This window comes from Agelaius phoeniceus, chromosome 2 (assembly GCF_051311805.1).
Source record: "Agelaius phoeniceus isolate bAgePho1 chromosome 2, bAgePho1.hap1, whole genome shotgun sequence".
NCBI lineage: Eukaryota > Metazoa > Chordata > Aves > Passeriformes > Icteridae > Agelaius > Agelaius phoeniceus.
Genome location: NC_135266.1, coordinates 94,616,989 through 94,638,757, shown reverse-complemented (window position 1 = coordinate 94,638,757; position 21,769 = coordinate 94,616,989). Strand labels below are relative to the sequence as shown.

At 50.2% G+C, this 21,769-nt stretch overlaps 1 protein-coding gene across 4 annotated transcripts in view; it reads right to left on the bottom strand.

Moving 5' to 3' along the window:
• Positions 1-458: 458 nt before the first annotated feature.
• Positions 459-21,769, bottom strand: part of LSAMP (limbic system associated membrane protein) — a 990,108-nt gene continuing 968,797 nt past the window's right edge. For all 4 annotated transcript variants that reach the window (XM_077174291.1, XM_077174290.1, XM_054653635.2 and 1 more), the window contains one exon: positions 459-7,802. In XM_077174291.1, the coding sequence (XP_077030406.1) occupies positions 7,705-7,802 (98 nt within the window). In that variant the 3' untranslated portion in view covers positions 459-7,704. The remainder of the gene's footprint in view (positions 7,803-21,769) is intronic.

Below are 21,769 nucleotides of genomic sequence, written 5' to 3'. Positions count from 1 at the left end.
CTCAGCTCATTCCTTCCAACAGCTTCCTTGTTCTTCCCCTCCTGGGACTGCAGCCTTGATCCCAACCTCTATCTGTGCACACACATAAAATCATGCAATTTAACTAATTAAAAAACCCAAACCAAACAAGAAGCTGAAGGCAAGTGCTGACTTCAGGGTGTGCACTGCAGTTTTGTCTATGGCATCTCCTCCTGGCAGCCCCATGTCACATCTATTTCCAGGCAGCCTGCTTTCTTCATCCTCAGGCACTGCACTGAAGAGGTCAGACTGCTCGGGGTGATACAACACCCTCAGTCCCAAGCCACTGGCCCATGCCTCACTTGCACCTTGACCCTCCAAGGAAGGTGAGGGAAGGGGTATCTTGGCCCACATTCTCCCTGCGGGCTGGAAAGTCAGCACTAGACATGATCAGAGAGGAGACAAGCCAGAGTATGCAAGGAAGGGAGGGGAAATGAAGAAACATTACCTCCTTTTCATGTTTATTTAATTTTTGTATTTTTTTGTATATTTTTTTTAAGATCACAGAAGAGCAGAGCATTCATACATGTAAAGAAACAGAAACGAGATAACAGAAGTTAAATACATTGAGAAAAGAAAAAATAAAAAGCTTCTTTTTTTTATTTCATCACTGGGTTTTGTTCATTTGTTTTTTGGGTTTAATTTTTTTGATTGGTTCCTTTACACACACACTTGCGCTTTTAAAATTTTCTTTCACAGAGCTAGTTTCAAAACCAAAACAATGGAAAAAATAAAATGGCCATTTTCTCGTTTCATTAAAGAGAAGTTCAGCTCATGTCTACAGTGCTGGGGAAAAATATATATAAAGATATAGATATATATATATATTTATATGTATATAACACTGTTAATGAGGAGAGTTCTAACCACCCCACCGTGTAGCAAGAAGAAGGGACTGGACTTCATTCTCAAGGTCTAGAGGATGAATCTTGGCTCCAGCTGGGAAGGTTGAATGATTTTGGGAGGTGGCACTGTGGAGGCAAGTTCCTGCTCTGTGCCCCCTCCTCCCTTTCCTGGTGCACACGTGTGCTCCCGCAGGCACAGGCACAGGCACAGGCACAGGCGTGCCCAGGCCTTCTCCTGGCTCCTCAGGAGGTCACAAGGTAGCTGTGTGTCACAGGCAGAGCCACGGCCAGCAGCAGGAAGGAGGCTGAGCCCTGCCTGGCTGTGCGTGGTGGAGCGTGTGGGGAAGGAGAGTGCCCAGGAGCACTCCCGTAGCATGTGCGCCGTGGAGCTGGCGGGCGTGTGCGTGTGAGCCTGTGTGTGCCCAAACGGGGAGCAAATGTCACAATTCTGGAGAAGGACAGCCCCGCCTGGGATGTGCTCTCCCCACTGGCTGGCTCCTAGGAAGGCCTTGCTCCTCGTCTCCACCCATGACCCCTCTGTTACGGACAGAAACATCCACACGCCTTTCCTCAGGACATGGCTGGAGCCACCACACGTGGTGCCACACTGCTTTACTCACTGAGGCCCATTTTGCTGCATGGTGAGCATGTCCCAGGAGGTCAGGAGGGAGCTCCTGATGCACCATGAGGACAGGCAGGGAAAGAAGGGCCCACCTGGGATGCAACCTCTGCCCCTTCCCCAGCTGCGCTGCCCAAGGAGCCCTGCTGCTCATGCAGCCCCCATCACCTGTGCTGCAGTCATGTCCCCCTGTCACTGCCCCCTCCTTCTCCACTCCTACAAGGCTTGCAGGGCCATCCGAGTTGCTGTGGCGCCAGCTAACCCAAGCCTGCAGCAAGTGAAGGACTTTGCTTCCCACCAGCCTGGGCTAATTAGGAGAGCTGCTCCTCCTGCCCAAGGCCTGCCTTGGAGATCTCCTTGCCTCACTCTATCACCCCGACCCACAGAGGTTCAGAGGACCATACTGACGTACTCTCATCAGGATGAGTTCTGCTCCCCCTTACAGCGAGTGAACCAACAAGCAAGCACCATATGTTGCCCCAATGGAAGCCAACCATTAGGCAAAATTCTGGGGGCTGTGGGAGCTGCCCGATCGCTGTTCTAGCAAGTTACAGGAAGGAAAAGTGAAAGAGGTTTTAGTGGTGTGACACAGCTCTTAGTCAGCAGTCATGCAATTAAAAAAAATCATCTTCTGGGCATCCCACTGGAAATGAAGCCACTCTAAGATTAGCGTTGAGAGGCCATGGTCTCCTCGCTGGTGAACCTGAGAGTTCTGTGCATGGATGATGGACAGCACTCATCCCTACCCTTTTCCACTGGCATCACAGCTTGGAAATTACCATCCAGCTTCTCCATCACTTCCCTGCCTCAAGTTTTGCTCTTCCCATAAGACAGTTTGCTCCCAGCATCCCAAACTCAAGAAGTTTTGTGTCCTTGAGTCAGAGAAGCAGTAAGATTGTGCACCATCAGGAGAGAAAGAGAGAGAGAAAGAGAGAGAACTGCTCACCCCCCTAGCACCTCCTCTGTCATACTGTCTTGGTCAGCCATCCCCCATGTCAGTTGCTACATCACATCAAGCACCATGATGATTTGGGCTGCAGGTCAGTCTGCTTGGAGGAGAGGAAGCAGAGGTGTGAGGGGTTGGGAGGAGGAGAAGAGGTGTTTCCCTGTGCCCATAGATTCCCTCACCAGGGAAGGGCGAAGTGATGAAACACTACACAAAAACTGAGCTGAAATATCATCTGCTGGTGGGTCTGTGAAGGATTCTAGCATAACTCCTCCAACTTCCCAGATCCTCTTGTTTCATCAGGACTTCCTGCTGCTCCCCCAGATTCCTTCCAGATGTGTAGCTTCTACTCAGCCTGGAGACCACATGGCTTTTGATGGTGGCTTTGTCCATGCTGTGGGCTTGGACATTCAGAACGGGGTTGCTCAGACAGGTGGCTGGGGGCATGGTCTGGATGCACCTGGAACTAAGAAGAGCTGGTGGGGCTTGGATGTTCTTTGACCAAAAGTGGGTCAAGCAGCAGTGCACGAGCGATCTGCCCAAGTGGTGAACAGTCAGTGGTGTGAGAAAGATGTGCAGACAAAGACTAACTCTTGACACAATGCATGTCACCAATGAGATCTCCATGAATGGCACGTTCACATGCACTCGGGGTTAGCATGGGGCGACACAACTTCACCGGTGAAGAAAGCGGGTACGGGGGAGGAGGAGGAGGAGAGGGTGCATCACTGAGCCACGAGTGTGGGGCTGCAAACAAACAGAAATGAACACGACTGCCAGGATACAGGTGTCGGCCGGCCGGAGCATCCCACAGCGCCCTTCCCAGCCGTTCAGAGACAGGTGTTTGCTTCGTTTTCCATCTGACCAGGCACACGCTCCAACCAACATGCTACAATCATGCATGGAGTTCATGTGGCTCGGGGTGGCTGCATTTCCCCTGCCCAGGTCCTTTCAGAAAGACTTGCCTTCACCCCTCCTCTCAGTCATCCGAAAAGGGTTAGAAATCTGCTAGCAATTATGGGGCCATATATGAAATCTAAGTTTTTGTTCCTCTGCTTTGACATTACCAGACATCTCATGTAACTCTTGTAATATTTACAAACCAGTAGAAGAAATACAATTTTTTTTTCCATTTTGTTCATATCTTTTTATGACACTAAATGTTAAATCTCCATCAATCAAACACAATTACACTGACAAGCTCAAGGAACTGGTGTCCCATTTCAAACACCCACCTTCCCTGGTCCCCAACCAGCTGAGAGGCAGCAGGAAGCAAGAACACAGCTTTTTGGGAGGTGATGGGAAAGATAGCAATGCAAACAGGGAAAAGAGATGATTAGGAGAAAGAGTTTCAGGGAGAAGGGCCTGAGACACAAGAAAAGCCATTGCAACATCTCCATCAGAGGATGGAGGGAAGAAAGAATGGGAAAAAGCATTCAGCTTGAGTTCAGGAGAAACAGGAGGATTTTTACGGCACCCTGTGAGGTACACTGCAGCTCACAGGATTAGATTCTTGGAGAAAATCAAGCTCCAACCTACCCATAATTTTACCCACAATTTCCCTAGGAACAGACATTGCCAGGAGTATGGTTCCCAGCACTTCTGCAGACAACAGGCATACTTGGTGTTGGTGGCTTTTCTCAGAGAGGTCTGCAATTAACTGGCTTTCACCCTGTTTTACAGCCACACAACAGAGGCAAAGATCTGCCCAGGGCCTGCAGAAGAAACCAGATCCCAGCACTGGGGCTGAGGCCATTTCCCCCACTAATGGGCAGATGATTTAAAAAAATTGATTCCCTGCTTTTAGTGACATATCTCCCTTTTAACCATATGCCTTGACATCTAAAAAAACCATCCCCTCAAAACTCCTTTGAACCAAAACAGACGTGAGATAATGAGGAGCTGGGACTCAATGACCACCACCACACCGTAGGGGTCTGATGTGTGTGACCCCAGTGGCCAGGAGTGACCTCACAGTGACAAAAACACATGCAGAGAGCACATGGGACAGGTGCTACCATAGCAACCGGGTTGACATCAAAGAACCTAAAGTGGGCTTGACTCAGCCCTTAGGAGCAGGCTGTCACAGCAAGACACTGCAGGCTGCCCACCTTTTTCAACAAATAATTCCTGTGGCAATAAATCCAGGCATAGGTACAGCCCCAAGAAAGAGCAGTGTGTGTTTTCCCTCGTGCCAGTGTGCAGGAAAGGGTGCAGCTCCCAGACCTGGCTTCTGGGACCAGGATCAGCTCACGGCTGTACCAGGGGAAAGAGGAGGCCTGCTGCAGTAGAAAATCTGGACTTGTTACTAAGACTCTGAATTAGACGGCCCTTCTGAAAGTTAGGCACGAGGACTGGGACCTCTGAATGCTCTGAAGGATGCAGGGCGTATTTTTTCGTGGGCTGACACACACCAGTCTCCAAAAGAAATGCCCAAGTCCCATCAATGACTGACAATTTTGGAGGAAGGGAGCCATCCCTGGATGCCTTGGGTGGATTTCAAGCACCAGTTGCCCACTTGTGACTTGCACCCTCTTGCAGGTATGGCTTTGGCGTCTGGAGGAGCATAAACTACCACCATCCAATTCCACAGTAGCTCTTGCAATGCCCAAACTTCAGCCTCTCATGTGTCTCTTTAATAAATCTCCTTGCTCTTCTGGCTGCCTGGGAGGAGCCCTTGACTGCCTGCTTAATTGCATGCCTGCTGCTTCTCGGAAGAGCTGAGCTCAGCAGCGCCGGCAGTGCCGCAGTGCAAGGCACAGCCTCACCGGACTGTGTCCCGCCCACGCAAAGGTGGGGACGGGCTCGCAGGCAGCAATTCCCACTTTCCCTCCTGTCAGGGGACACCTGGGGGCATCCCCTCCCGCACACTGCAAGGCCAAGCTGTTTCCCCCTTGCCTTCATGTGAGCACAGCTGCCAAGCGTGCTGCCACTGCCCTGGTGCCCAGGGCAAAGACAGAGGAGCAAACTGGCTGCTGCTTGAAAGCCGAGTGGCTGAGCACCTGTAAAACACTCTGCTGTGGTGGGATGGTCACTCGACTTCACTGGGCTAAATCAAGCTCTCCCCTGTACATCCCTCTCTCCAAAAAAGGCCTACCTGATAAACCCTGTGCTTTATCATCTTTGCTGCTGGTGGATACTATGGCTCGTGACAGGCCAGGGGACACAGGAATCTTCTCCCCACTGCCCCCACCCACACACAGGCACTGCAGCCCCTGCTCACTCTGGCTCTTGCAGCAGACATTGTGCTGGTGTGGCAAATTCCAGCCACTGCCCACCATTTTCTCAGTCCTGTTTCTCACAGCTTTTTTTCGCTTCCTCACTTGGAACCACTAAAGCCTCTCTTGTTGGCACCTCTGTATGTGATTCTGCCACAGGGGAAGTGTGGGGCACTCTCAGCAAAACCAGCACCCTTGAGATAAGAGAAGAGCAGGGGAAATTGTACTGCCCACTTCTTCGCTGCATCATTTTATGCTCCTTCTTTGTAAGCCCAGGATTTTGGACCTGACATTTGTTTTATTTCTTACATTCACAAGTCCTGGACATTTTCTGACCCAATTTCTTTCAAATGTGGAATTTGCGGTGTGTTTTGTAATAGCAGTGGTATACAGCACACACACACACACACACACACACACTCCCCCTTACACAGCCTACATTTCCTTTTATACTGGGGAGGACAGTAAAAACAAAAACAACAAAGCAACAAAAAAGGGTATTGGCTCTATTTTTGCATGTCTACCAAAATGGTTAGGAATGACCAGATTGTGGTTTTCGTGTTGAGGTATTGTTCCTATGCACACTGTATCTAAAAGGAATGGCTGCTTGGTGATGTCCAAGGTCTCATCACTCACATCCCACCGGCCCAGCCTCCCATCCCCAGGAGGAATGGTGACTGCACTCTTCAGTCCATAGTGTTGTAGGCCAGTCCTGGTTTCTTCTGCTTGCTTGGACAATTGCGCATGAGTGCACACCCCCATGCATGTGTGCAAGCACTCATGCATAGCAAGAGCTGCTACACTGGTACTTGGAGGCTGAGAGCCAAACAGATTGGAAGTAGGAGAGGAGAAAAAGCCTAGACAACGGTGCAGACTGACTCTTGCAAGCAAGATGGCCAGAAGACAAAAAGCCAGTGAGGACATAGGAGAGGGGACACAATATGAACCTGTTTTGCAGCTGCCCCTCTCTCCTCACCCCTCTTCTCTGCCTAAGTGATCTCTCTGTATCTTGTCTCACACTTACAAGGCAGGACATTATCTACAACAGGATGAGCATATGTACACATGGGCTGTTCATTTTGCATGCTTAGAGAGAGCAAGAGAAAGAGAGAAAGAGGGAAGACGGAGCAAGAGCCACACATGCATGCACGCACGCACACAGGCATACACAGGAGAAAGAGAAAGACACCTGGTTGAATTGAGGGGGGGGAAGGAAGAGGATTTTAAAAGAAAAAAAAAAGTAGGCTTTCAGTAGAGTTGACACAGCTTTAGATTAGGCCTGTGGGGGTGATGTTGCATGAAGGAGGGGACAGGAAAGGAAATAAGGTGTTTAGCAAGGGCTGGGTGCACATGAGCACAGGGTGAAGTGAAGAGAGGAAGGGGTTCTTCACAGGACACCAGTGTGCAGAGAGCTTCAGGTGACTTGCTCTGGTTTGTGGCTGTTATTTTTTTTTTCTTTTCTCTTTTTTTTTTTTTTTTTTTTTAGATTTGTTTTTAAAAGTATGAACTGGTTGAGCATTAGCTCACAAAAATGACCCAGGGCATCCAAAAAGTTAAATGGCTATAGACAACGAAGCAAAGACCTCTTTCTGCAAAAGAAAGAAAGAGGAGGAAGGAAGCAAAGTGAGGGAGTATGGAAAAGAGGAAGGAGGAGAGAAAAGAAAAGGGATCTTCTTTTTGATTGGCTTTGCAGGTTTTGTTGGATTGTTTACATTGCAGCATCCTCTGGCGACACGATCCTTGCTGGTGCCCCATTCTCTCCCTCGCTTCGTGTTGCCTCCTAGGCAGTCGATGACTTGACAGCCGGCTTTTCAGGTTTTGGATTAAATGTTGCTGAGTCTTCTTTGCTGTAATTTTTCCTCTCCCCCCTCTTCGCTCCTGAACACACAAAAGTTGTGAAAGAAACAGTCGTCTCTCTCTCTCCCCCCCTCTTTTTTCTCTCTCCCCTCTCTTCGCTCTGTCTCCTGTATAACGCATTTTGTTTTGTGTGTTGTTGTTGTTGTTGTCGTGTTGTTTTTTTAATTATTATTAATATTATTATTTTAATTCTGATTTGTATTAACATTTGCTGAGTAGGCAGAGCAGGGATGCTGCCAGAAGCCACAGTGGGACGGCCAAACTCATGGAGCCGTTGTCTACTCTCCCTGTGCCGGGTCCTGCAGGGTGCGAGAAGGGAGAGAAAAGAAGACAAGATTACACGAGGCTGAGTGAGATGGGTGTGACACAGGAACACAGTGCTTCAGTCCCAGGCTGCTCCTGCAGTGCTGGGTTTGGGCTGCAGGGCACAGCCTCCTTCCCACCTTGGTGAGCTTCCCTCCAGCCCAGCTACAGGCTGCTGCCTGCCAGCTCATCCGCATCCTCCTTCCCTCAGCCCAACACTCCAATGGCATGTGGCTCTCCCTAAACAACACCCACGCTGGAGGAACAGGGCCTGAAGCAAGTGGGAAGGCTCAACCCTGGCTGCTGACCACATCCCAGCCCTTGCTGTGCCTCCAGCTGGGAGCTGCTGGCCTTTCAGTGCAAGGATATGGTTCATCCCTTTGCAGATCCAGCCCCTGGTCACCACCCCCACACCTTCCCGCTCTGCTGCCTTCCCAGTGGTGGCCCTGAGATGCCAGGACTCCTTATAATTGTGCACAGTGGCCAGTACCTGTCTGCAGGCAGACACCAGCTCCACAGGAGCTGATTCATCACCGTGGTCCGATCAATAAAACATGGGCCCAACCAGCAGACACGTCCCCTCCCTCCCTCCCAGGGCTGCACCGTAATGAATTGTCTCTGAATCAGGGTGGAGGAAGGCTTGGCTGTGGCACTTAAAGCCCTGTGGCACGACACCTATGGGGTGAGGGTGCAGGGTATGCCAAGGAGGTTGATTTTTCATAAGGTTGGGAAGTGAAGTTGCACGTGTGTGCTGCGCATCCGCAGGCTCCTGTCAGAGGGGGCAGGGAGGAGCGCGCTGCAGCAGCAACAAATAATGCAGCCTCGCTCCGGGAGTATTAAATGCTAACACTCCTGACATCTTCTCATTCATCCTCTCATTTATGGGTTCCCTCTACTGGATGGCTTTAATGGCAGTGATGCTGTTTTAAATTCACCCTGCAATCCCAAGCCTCGACAGCCTTTTCTTTATAGCTGGTCAGGGCACATGTCTGTGGGTCTGTAAATGCAGGCTCACCCTGTGTATGTGCACACAAATGCTCATGTATGTATGCATGCACACACATGTATGTGTGCATTTATACGTATATGTGCCTGTAAGATGCTGGAGTGTGGAGATGGAGATGAGGTTTTATGTTAGAACTGATCCTGCTGTGGAAAAAAGAAATCATGCTTACTACCAAGAAAGGCTGTGACGGCAGAGGAGAGCAAAAAAAAAAAAAATTAAAAAAAGCCCTGTTCAGGGGAGCTCCATGAGACTGAAGTACAACTGCTCCCTCACAACCTGCAGAGGTGAAGAGCCCTGCTCTCCTGGGTGGAGCACAGGTGCCACAGGCTTGCTCAGCAGCACAGTCGCTATTAAACTCAAGCTAGTGACTAAAAGGCAGCAAATCCAAGAGAGATATCTCCAGTATCCCTCAAATTCCATTGCACTTTCATTTGTCTGATTTCTTCCTAAGGTAGCTGACTAGAGTAGCTTTTGTGCCCCAGTTCTATTATTTTATTATTAAGTAATTATGTGCTCATTTGTGTGGAAAATTTATGTTCCATCTATGGCTTCTTTTTTTCAGCTAGCCCACGTGCAACTTTTGTGGCTTGTCACACAAATCCTACAGCACTGTTTGTTTTACTCATTTTATTTCCTCCCCTAAACTCAGGAACACATTTCAGTTCAGCTACTACTCCTACCTCACCTATGTTTCAGAAAAAGCATCTCGCACAGTCAAAGAATGGTGTGGAGACTGTTTGGGAGCTTTTGCATCCCTTTTTGGCACAAAACATGACTCCTCTGGCCCAGTAAAAAAACAAGAGTACAGCACACCAGGCAGGGTGTATTGCCACAAAAAATTTCAGCCACCACATTTTTACTATCTGGCTTAAATACTATTTGTCTTAAAACATACATGGACATGTACATAACATACTTGTGACAACCATTTCTCCTCTTTGCCACTTTTCTAGGGTGTCCTTGCAACCAGAGCAAGGGCATTTGCACCAGTGGTGGCAAGCACTGCACACCCAGCAGAGCAGAGGCAAGGGGACATTTGCCCTTGGCTGGGTACTGCTGCCTTAATGCATCTAAATGCATGGATCGGAGTTTGTGAGCTTGGTGGGGACTGGGGACAGAGGCATGGCATGGTGTGGTGGTGGTGTGGTGAAGAGATGAGCTTCTGCAATGTCTAGGTGTAAGAGAGGACACACAAAGACATGTGGTGGGATGGAGGACTTGGGAGAGGGTCACACCAGCTTCTGTTCTGCTTGAGCTTGTGTGCCTAAGTTTGAGGGCATTTGAAAAGCCAAAACTCCCATCTCCAGAGATGAAAAATGATACATGTTCTTGTGGTTCCCTGTGTCCCAGTTAGATGGCTGCAGAAACCTCTTCATGTGCAGAACTGATCATCTCCTGTGCCACACCACAGGCTACACCAGCAGCTGTTCTCACCAGCAGGTGCTGGGCACTGTGTTAGGCTGACTGGGAGCACTGGGATCCAGTGTGGCCTCTGCAGATAACCCTGGGGGCCACATGGAATCCCTGGGTTTTACAGCACATCTAGCTAGAGAACACTCCATGGGTGCTACATTTACTGTCACAATTATTGTAAAAATGTGGGAAGCTTATAATTCTATCACAAAATAATGTTTTGGGGGACAACAGCTGCTCGAGTGTAATAAGAAAAAGAGTGAAAGTGCTGGAAAGTAAAATGCTTGTCTTTGAGCAAGATTTTCTGCAGGAAATAACATCTGTTTTCAATTCATTCTATCACTGTCACCCTCCCTTCCCAGGCACACCTCAGGCTATGCCAGCCCATGTTTGCATGATGACTTCTCCATGTGTGTGCAGGAGCAGCTGCTGCTGCGGGCTGTGCGTGCCCCTGCCCACCCCCACGGCCACGGGTGAGCCCCACGCCGGGGGGACAGTGCCAGCTCCCACGGCGGCCACGGTGCGCTGCAGAACCCGCACACCTGAGCGCACCCGCCACCCGCGCACCGCCCTCCCCAGCGCGCCCACCCCGCGGCACATGCGGACAGGCACGCGTGGGCACAGCTCCCCAGGCGTGCACACGCACACCGTAGCCCCCAGAGCGCACAGACCCCCCACAGACTCCACCCCTGCAGCCCCCAGAGCACAGGCCCCTCGCAAACCCCCTGCCCTGTAGCTCCCTCGCCATCCCCACACATCCCCTCGGCGTCGCGGTTCCACAACCCCTATGTCACGTCCGCTACACATCGGGTCCCGTAGCCCCCATGTCACCTCCCCTCGCCATCCTGCACATCCCCTCGCCATCCCGGTCCCATCGCCCCCATGCCACACCCCCTCGCCATCCCCATGTCACATCCCCTCGCCATCTCCATGCCACACCCCCTCGCCATCCCCATGCCACACCCCCTCGCCATCCCCATGTCACACCCCCTCGCCATCTCCATGCCACACCCCCTCGCCATCCCCATGCCACACCCCCTCGCCATCCCCATGCCACACCCCCTCGCCATCCTCATGTCACATCCCCTCGCCATCTCCATGTCACACCCCCTCGCCATCCCCATGCCACACCCCCTCACCATCCCGGTCCCGCAGCAGCCGCGGGCCAGCCCGCGGTCTCCGGCGCCCTCTGGCGGCCGCCGCGCGGAGCCGCCCCCGCCGCTGGGGACCGGCAGAAAGCCCCCCCCGAATCATCCCCGGCTGCCCATCCCTGCTCCATGTCCGCTGGCACCGGGTGCTTCGGGCTGTGCCTGAGGTCTCCCGCTTCGGTAACCTTGAGCCTCTGTTCTGGGAATTTGCTATAATATCCCGGGCTATTCATCCTCCCACCCCGCCCGGGCAATTGGACAGCACTGTCAAGTCCGTGACCATGCAACAGCTCTGAAGAAGAGGAAATTGGGTTTCTGATGCTAATCAGCTAATATGAATATCTGGCAGAATTTCACAGCTAAACCCCTAAGGGACCCCAGACCCTAAATGCTGACCGAGTCTGATCCCATTAAGCAAATCAAGAAGGAGCAGACTGAAAGCTGTCAAGGGCAGAACAACTGCACTGCTCTTCCTTTCTCCAAATGTGAGACAGTTGGATACCTGGTGCAGAGGAGCTGGAGCCCTGCCACGGTGCCCAATTGTGCTGCAACACAAGTGCATGGGACACTGCATCCTGTGTTTCCAAGGCTTTATTGGTGCCACATGTCCAGCCTGGGTGATTTGCATTGGTGCCACGGCACAAGGTAGCCTTGGCCAAGATTTAGAGAGCTGTAGTTCTTGCATGGCTGAAGGGGACCAGGTGCAGCCCCCGTCCCCCATCCCACCCCTCTCCCCAAGACAATGTAACCCTAGCTGCATCCTTAAATTGAACAATGGGAAAAACAACCATGCCATGGTGGCCTCACTGCTCTGGCCACACCTGCCTGTGTGCAACAGCCCAGAACAACAGCCTGGCACAGAGAGGCTGCAGGCAATCCCCCTAACGCTTCTGGGAGAACTTCCACATACTTCTGAGTGAAGATGCAGAAGGGGTGGCGAGACCCTTCAATTTGGGACATCAGTAATTTCACCTAGTGCCTAACACTCCTGCATTCCATGTAGGATGGGGCAGAAGAGTTGCTGCATGCCCTCACGTGCAGAGGGCTGCAAGTCAGCCTAGCCAAGGTTTCACTAGAGAGGACGTGGGGTGTGTGCTACTGTTCCAGGCTTGGTGTTGGAATGCTGTAGTGCTTGTGTGTGTGATGGTTCAACAACTGCTCCTACTCCCATGAATGGTGTAGGAAAAGACACAGCAAGAAGGATGCGGGGACTTGGATTAGATGGCAGAGGAAGATGAGAAAAGCATGGTGCTGCTTGCATTTAGAGCAAACCACAGCCAGATTGCAAAGCCAAGAGCTGCTCTCATCCTCAAAACCAGCCTGAGGAACACACCACAAGGAAAGATGTTTGCTGGGTCAGTCTAAGGGTCTTGTCTAAGCTTCAGCCCTGTCCTCTGGGGGGGCTGGGTGGGGGCCAGCCAGGAGCATGTGGCCAGCATGGCATCATACTGGCCTACCTTAGCTGCTTCAGAGTCATTATGAGCCAGAAAAAGCTTGACCCCTTTGGGATGAATTTCTTCTTCTGTTAACTTGTCTGGTCACTTCTGGACTTCCCTCAGCTCTTTAAGAAGGACAGCAGCAGTCAGCTGCCAGCAATGACATTGTGGCCCCACATTAAATTTGGGTGCTATGTTCTCCTGTGACTTTAGGACCTTGGCATTAACAGGTGGCCTGGCACACCATCTGCTGTTAGTTGCTACCTGAACTGGCTAGATTAAAACTGTCTCAGTCATTCCTTGCTCTGCAGCCTCCTCTGCTGACTATGGGAGAGCCAGGCTAAGGAAACTGCTCAGAGTGGGAAGAATTCACTGTGGAGTGTTCAGATCTTCCCAGGAAAGGGAAAGATGAGTATTTTTGTCATGAAAGCTTGCAACACACCCAGCTTCTGCAGCAGTATCTGAGGTTGGAGGGCCAGCCCTGCACAGGCCCTGCCTCATGGCTTGTGTTGGCTTCCTAAAGCCTACAGTGCCCACTGGGGGTTGAGGGCTGCATGAGGAGGTGAAAAATATGTAAGGGCATCTGGGCAGAGGCACAGGAAAAGGCTGCTATGATGAGAGATATAGGAAGGGGTTAATGGGGACTGAGGTGACAGGATGAACCTTGCACTTGTACCAATGCTGGGCTACAGCACAGGAAATGATACCAGGGAAGATCTTCAGCTGAAATGGCAATATTGGAATGCTCGGCTCATGACATGGAAGAGGACAAGGGGAGGAAAGCTCAGCCAGGGTGAGAATGGGGAAACGGAAGAAATTGTGTAAGCACAAAGGTTAGGAAAATAATGAGATCAGGTCCTGGGAAAAGGGGAGATAAAGAGAAGAAATCAGTCCTGACCAGGCACAGGAAAGCCTGGATGAGGGAGACAGGGAGAGGGGAGTGATGGTGCTCATGGGAAGAGGGCATCAGTACCAGCCCGGGCTCAGAGGTGCAGGGAAGAGCAGGGTTTCCAGCAGAGCTGTTCGGGTATGGACGTGGTGCCCGGAGAAGCTCAGACCAAGAAGCAGGTCCGAAAAAGGGGAACGAGCAGCAGCAAGCCACGGTGTGCTGCCAGGGCTGTGGCCTCATGCCGGGGAACAGCGCTCGTACTCGCCAGGTCTGTCACCTGCCCTGGCCGGCCGCTCGCTGCGGGTCTGCCCCCTGTCCCTGTGTCCCCGCCCGGGCGCCGCCGCCGAAGCGCCGCTGCTTCCCCGCGAGGTGGCAGCCGAAGGACACCAAACCCGCCTCGCCATCCCGGCAGCCTCCGGGCTGGGAACGGCCCGGGAAACGCTGGGAATAAGCCCGGGGCTAGGCGGCTCTGCACAGCCCCCCGGGGAAAACCCGGGTCCTACGGCACAGGGGAGGGGCCAGCTCTGCGCTCCGAGCCACCGCCCTGAGGCAGCCACGGACGGACACATGGACGTGGCACGGAATCTGGTCCCCACCAGCCTGCATCTTTCCACAACCACTGCATCTGCAGTCTCGGCACAACCTCTTTGGAAGATACATAAAAAGCAGGATATCTACCCACTATGGCAGCAGAAAGCGAGGGTGCAGGGGCTGGTGGTGAAGTTTGCAACCCTCTTTACTTATTCCACTTATTTTTATGATGGCCCCCAGCATGAAAATGGACCTGTTGCTGTGAGTCCAGAGAAGGACCATGAACACTCTCAGAGGGCTGGAGCACCTCTCCTATGAAGACAGGCTGAGAGTCAGAGTTGTTCAGCCTTGAGAAGAAAAGGCTCCACCTTACCGTGGTCTCCAGTACCTAAAAGGGGCTGACAAGGTCTGGAGAAGGGCTTTTTGTAAGAGTGTATAGTGATAGGACAAGTGGTAATGGTCTTACATTGAAAGAGGGTAGATTTAGATTGTAGATAAGGAAGAAATAGTTCACTATAAGAGTAGTGAGGCATTCACAGAAACTGTGGATATCCCATCCCTAGAAATGTTCAGTGCCAGATTGGATGGGATTTGAGCAACCTGGTCTAGTGGAAGGTGCCCTGCCCATAGCAGGGGATTTGAAACCAGATGGTCTTTAAGGTCCCTTCCAACCCAAGCCATCCTATTATTCTACTTCCCCCACACAGATATTTCCCCTTCTGTCTCCACTTCCTCCAGCTCCTTTTTGTAACACCAGAAGCACCCTGGAAGGGGCCCATTAGAGAGAGACTGTGCCATGACACACAGGCCTTGCTCAAGAAGCAAATGAAGGCAGATGTGTAAGTAAACCCACAAGTTTACCAGAGGCATGCCTCCAAATGTGTGCACCATGATCATCACCAGCAGAAACTGAACACGTTACTTTTGAGATTCCCAGCACAGACCTTTTAAAAAGATCATTTGAGATGCAAGCAGAGAGCAGATATATTCCTAAAGGAGAAAAAAATCATCCACCCATCTATATGTCTCACATCCACATTTGCCAATCCCATCATCTGAGTAAACCAAAATGAAGGCAGAAGAAGAGAGAGCGGGTGCCAGTTTTTCTCTTATTTACATTAACAAGACTCCAGAGCTTGACATATCTGCAGTTTGCTGATGGAAGAGAGCCCACAGAGAAGGTTCAAAGGGCATCAGAGAGCTCCTGGCTCTTGATTTGCTTTGGGGACTCTGCCCTTGGGATCCTGCCAGGGAGTGCAAGGTAAAAATCTGGTGTTTGAGGGTAATTGGTCCCTATGAGTTTCTGAATGGAAGAGAAGCCAGAAAGCAGCATGGGATGGGCTTGGAGAACTTGTCTGTGCTGGGAAGGAAGGGGTGGTGATAACCCAAGTATAGCCAGCCTGCTGTTTTTCCAGGTGCTGTCCACTCTGAGAAGCTCTGGCCTCCATGTTGTTGATAAGCTGACTTTACTTACAGTGAAGGCTGGAGTTCTACTTCTTGAGCAAAAAATAGGATCAAAAATAAGGGGGGGAAGAACAAACCCCACCTCCAAAGCAGAAGGCACAAGGGAAAGAGGATGTGTATCATGCAGTTGTCTCTATCATCTCACTCCCTGGGGCCTGTAGGGGTCTCAGGGTTTGCACTTGCCAGCTGCTCTGCAGGAAGCAATTTTTCCTAGTCTGTTGACTCTCTTGCCAGGGCTTCAGAAGATGAAATCTTTATTATCATGAAGGCTTAAAAGGGAGGAATACTGTTAATTCCATTTTCAAGGTCATACTTTGAAAGTTATTAATTTCTTTCTTCCAGGGCTTTGCACTCTACTCTGAGGCTTTAGGGATTACCAGCTTCTACTTACTAGGGTTCATCTGGGGCCTTTTTTCTTATTTCTTTCCTGTTCCTCCCCCCCTCCTTAGAAGAAGACACTTTTTTTCTTCCCTGTTCTCAGTGTTGAAGCTATTTTGCTCATTCCCCATTGTCACTACCAGTTCTGCTCCTGTAATTAAAACTTGACTGTGACTGCAGTGATACTAGGCTGGCTTTCCTAGAGGTGCCAGTACCGCTGTGTAAGCCGGGGAGGATGCCCTCCAGCAACTCTCCAACAAGATTAAGGAAATGTCTCTGGTGTCTATCAGTCTTTGCACTTGGTTTAATGTATTTCAGAATTTGCTCATACTTTTTTAGCACTGAACAGTTCTTCCCCATGTTTTGGAGCTCATTCATGGTGTACGAAGTACTCATCTATCATACCTCATGTCTTAGAGGAATGAAGATTCATTCTGTAATGCAGCTCACCCATTCTTCCCTAAGTTCTGAAGAATATCCCTGAAATTGTATTTCTCAGTGTCTTTCTGAGAAGGTCGTGGTGCTCAAGAGCTGTCTGCTTACACCGTTTATCCTGGAGCTGGTTTACAGTAATCCTAGTCTAAAATTGAACTGTTATCCTGACCAGTGAGGTTGGTGGTGGATAGAAGACCACCTTTGTTTCAAGGTTACACAGATCTTTCATCATCAGATCTGAATGGTATATATAAAAAGTTTCAATGTTTTCTCATTGCTGAAGAAATTTTCTCCCACCCTTTTTATTTCCCTAGCAACTGAAAGTTTATTTAAAAAAAATCAACCACCCCCCAAAACCCACCTTCCCCAGTGACTGGTACAAAATCAGATACTTAAAACTGTATTGTCTTCAAATCACACATTAAAGACTCTCATTCTACAAGCAAAGAATAAAACAAACGAACAAGCAAACAAACCAAACAAACAAAGCACACAGCACAGACTTTTTCAGGAGTCATTATGGGGAAGATCTGAGCTTTTTCTGCTTTTTGCTTTCCAAGGATAAAGAAATCCCTCTCCTGCTCAACTCTCAAGCACATATGTAGGGCACAGCAGACCAAAGGTGATACCAAGCACATAACCTAGTGTCTCAATAGAAGACAAACAGCATAGCCCCCCTCACCCAGAGCACGCACAGCCCTAAGAAGCAGGTTTGCTAATTGGAGGCTCTGGAACCTTTTGAAAAATTAATATTTTCATCAGTTTCATGTCTGTCTGTTTACTCACTTCATCCCTGCTATGGTTTTCTACAGGCTTTACTGGATATATGGCATAGGAAAGATTTGAGTGGCTGTGGACAGAAATGAAGAGGCAGGGGACATGCATAGGGGTGACTGGAGCAGAAAAACAACTAAATTGGGGTGGAGAGTGGCCAGCACGCTTGAGGTTACTCTGGTACTGAAATCCAGTCCTACTGGAATCTCTGGTCTCCCTATCTTTCTCTAACATCTGCAGAGAAGTGTCCTCCCAGTCTATCCTTGAGATCTTCTTAGGGATATCACTCTCAGTATTTAAGTTAATTAGAGATGCCATGACAGTCAAGCTGGGCCCAGGTGCTGGTATATGTCTCTAAAGTGTGGGGTCTAAGTAAATATTACCTTGTGTTCCCTGTAGTTCTCATCAAAATATGGAAGTGTCTGTGTGTGTGCAGTGCCAGAGTAAGACTCCTGGTCACCTAACACCCTAACAGTGCAAGCATGGCTTTAATACCTGGCCCAGGCCTGGGAAAAGCCAGAGCAGGAAGCCATTGTGGCTTCCCACAGCCCATTAAAAACCAGTATTAAAAAGGGAAAGTTAATACAGCTTACACAGGCTGCTGAGCAGGCCTTCAGCTGGATACGTAGGAGCAATAGGAAATATGCAGGAAGCTATTCCTGCTCCTCATTAGATGTTCTTGGGTGCCTGGAGATTGCTCAGTGCATGTGGGCTGTGCCTCTGAGCACAGAGTGAGTACAGTGATGTGGCTGGGCAGTGTCACCAAGGGTCAGTGTGCCTGTGTGGCTGCAACACCTACCGGAGGGGCTGCCTGACCAGACCCTGCTGAAGCCGTGCTGGTCAGAGCTCATCCTTCTCCAGGGCCTGATCCCATGCTCCCACCCATGCATCCACTCCCCAGACTGCAGAGGGACATGCAGGGGATGCTGGGGAAGGACCACACACATTGCTCCTTGCTCACCTTGCCACGAGACCTCTCCCTTTTGCAGGGGAGCTCTGCTGACAGACCTGCTCACCCATGGGAGGGAAGGCCTTCCAACAGCACTGTGCTTTTCCTGCAAGCCTGATTTCTTTGGAATGGTTGGGTTTTATCCCCATGCACACCCTTCCTCCCTCCCAAATCCCACACCTCCCTTCTCGTTTCTGGTTGTTTTTGTTTTTAGAGAGAGCGCTTAGACAGCTGTATTAATCATGCAAGCCCAGCCATGTGTAATGTGCTTTATCAACAGCAGAGCAGACACTGAATGGCAGCGGGTTCACAAGCGGGCCCGGTGCACCGCCTGAGCTGGGAAGATAAACCTGCTGCTTCCCAAACCAACTTACCGTCATGGGTTAGTGAATGAGAGACTGTTCACTTGGGACAATAACCAGAGGGGAGGCCAGCTCCTTAGGCAAGGCTTACTCTGGAAATGGAAGGGCTAAGAGGAGGAGGAGGAAAGTGGAAATTACTCTTTGGTCATTTTCTCATGGGGGTTGGAGGAGTTTTTTGCGTGTGTGTAAGGATTAAATCAAGACAACAGTGGCAGTTCTTCATCCTCCTCTTTGCTGCCCTCCACAGTTCCAGTCAGCCAGTCAACACAAGAAATAAGGAGAACAGGAGGGAGAGAGCAAAGGTTTAAGTACACCTGCTGTGCAGTGGGGATGGGTTGTTTTCAGAGTCTCTAAAGGGGGAAGGTTCAGCTGATGGCTTCAGGAGCTCATCTAACATGCAGATGGTTTCAGGTTATGAGTGTCCTCTGGGCTGGGGATATCTGCCTCGGGAGGGTTAGAGCCTGCCCCAGCTCTGCTCTGCAGGGTACTCTGTCCATGCTACAACACTAACACTATCACTGTGCCTGTCAGATGACTGATTTTCTATGGCAGTTGCTCTTCCATGGGTTCATTTCTAATCTCTGCAGTGCAATTATGTGTCTTCTCACCCACTGGATTTACCCAAGCTCCACTCTCCCACCTGACTGCTGTGCCCTGACCTCTGCTCTGCAGGGCTCTTCTGCATGCATGCAAAGCCACACTGGTGACTGCACACACCTTGAAATGTCTTCCTTATCCACTGCAAGGGCTCAGCTTGGAGGAATATCTTTCTGGGACTTCCAGTCTCAGTTCCCACCCTCCGCTGCTGATCGTCTTCACTCACTGGATCCTCCACAGCACTGTACTATGCAAATATATACAACCCAAGGCTCATTTTGGAATAAATCAATCTAAATTAAAATAATGAACAAAAAGTACAGAAAGGATCAGGCAGTAAAGACATTTCTCTTTCTTTTCCCCTGTGTCTCTCTTTTTTCTCTAAGAAAGCTTGTTTCTTTTCTCTACACCTTTTTCTTTTGGGGAGGGGAGGGGTGGGAAGCAGCAGATTGGCTTTTAATTTTTTTAAGCAATCTCAACAAACAGAAGCTGTCTGTTGCTATTCAGCAAAACCCACCAAGCAATGTTGGTAGCTTGGCATCAATTCTTGGCATGTCTCTTTTCCCTAAGTTGCTGTTTTTGTCTACATTCATACTACCTCCTTTTGGAAGACAGTATCATCACCTCTGGCTTTGGTATTACTCGCTTTAAACCACACAGCCAAAATAAGATACAGTGCCATCCCTTGCCTCGTACCTATGAAACAGCACGAAGCAATTACTGTGATGCTGGCTGCCTGCCCTCACCCTGCCTTGTCCTCCCTGTTCCCTTGGCCTGAAGGCCCCACAGGCTTGGCACCCAGTTCAGTGCCAGCCCTCAGTGCCTGAAGCGCTGGCAGGGACTGACTCTGACCCTGAGCAGCCAGACAACCTTGGTCTGTCTGAGCATCCATCCTGCAGGGCCAATCCCTTCTGCACTCACCAAATGGACACTGAGCTCTTTGGAAAACCTGGGTGGACAGCACCCGTGAGAAGCAAAGAGAGCTGTGAGTTGTGCTTCCCACCTGGGGCCATGGGTGTGATCAGCTGCTGGTGCCTGGGGCTCAGGCAGCTTTCAGGGAAGGGAGGCATACCCTGAGTAGTCAGCCACACATCCCTGTGCAGTGACCCATACAGCTGAACTATGTCCCTCAAATGCCTTAGGATTCATGGGAATACCAGACTTGACATGGTTTCAAATACACCCTCCTGTGCTTGGTCCCTATGGCTATTATTTTTTTCCGGTCATTATTTTTTCCCTATTTCTCTGTAGGGATCACAAAAATACAAGATTGTCTATTTTGGCCTGTCTATGCTTCCCTAGCTCTGCCAACCAGTTTGCTTCATGGGCCTGAAGGCCTGGATTTTCACTGACCCTTTTCTGGAGCCCAAATGAGACAGCACCCTCAGGCCTCAGTGAAGAGGGCTCCAGAGGTGGATGGGTCTTTCAGCTGGTCACATCATACTGGCAGGGCTGACTGCCTAGTCAGCAAACCTCCATAAAAAGTTAACCCTTTACAGCCTATAGTCTCTGCTGTAATCTGCCTTGCTTCTCTCCTTAGCTTTGGTGGACTCAGATGTCCACCCTTTTGCCAAAGCAGGCCCTGCTGACTCGAGAGCAGCCAGCTCATCAGAACTGGCAGGGCCATGCACTGCAGAAAGCAAAAGAGGAGCAGAAATGGGTGGGAGGTGCCCACTGCAACAGAGGAGCTCTCTTCTGCACAGATAGAATACCCAGAGAGAGGAAAGAGGACTGAGAGGGTACTAGAAAGAAATGTGCTCTCTGTTTCCCACTCTGGCCATCAGACCCAAATGAACATCTCTTTTCTCCCTTCCCCCAGCTCCCACCCACCTGATGAAGGCATTAGTGACAGTACAGGCTATACAGGCTACAGCTAAATGGAGACTAGCTACGATCTACAGTCACACAGGGTCATTCTCCGATCAGTGCACGTTTTGGCAGAAAGGCAGGACTCCTCATTCTCCTTTTCCCTCCCACTCTGCTAATTGCTAACACACTACAGCTATAAATCTTGTGTCAACCTATTGATGGCTGTGACTTTGTCTTATCAGGCCCCAAAGACTGACACATTTGTTGCCCTGTGGGCAGCTCTGAATGTGCTGCTTTCTGAAACACCACATCTCCCTTGCCTAGCTCCCAGGGCATCAAGCTCACCACCCTGAGAAAGCCCCTACTTAGCCTCTGGCAAGCCCTCATCACAAAACTCCTATGAGGAAGACTCACAGGTTTTGCAGCCCATCAGTCTGGCCAAGCCATTCTGATGTGGACACTGGGTGCTAATCCAAGGGAAGGAGTTCATGTTCAAAGGGCTGAGGATGAGAGACAATGAAGGACAAATATGGAGCTAGTGCCATAATTGTGATAGGTCCCTTTGAGGTTCAACAGTGGCCACGCTTGCCCTTCCATTGGCAGATGTGGTGTGGAATGAACAAATTCTCTTTTTAAAGAAGAAAAATCCTTTTGAAAAGGCATCTGATGATGAAGTAAGGCCCCTGCTTTGTGACTGCCAGGTCTTGTGTCAGCCCATTATAACATGATGTTACAATGCAGACAGAAAGATGTGATGATGTGGCATCATCCC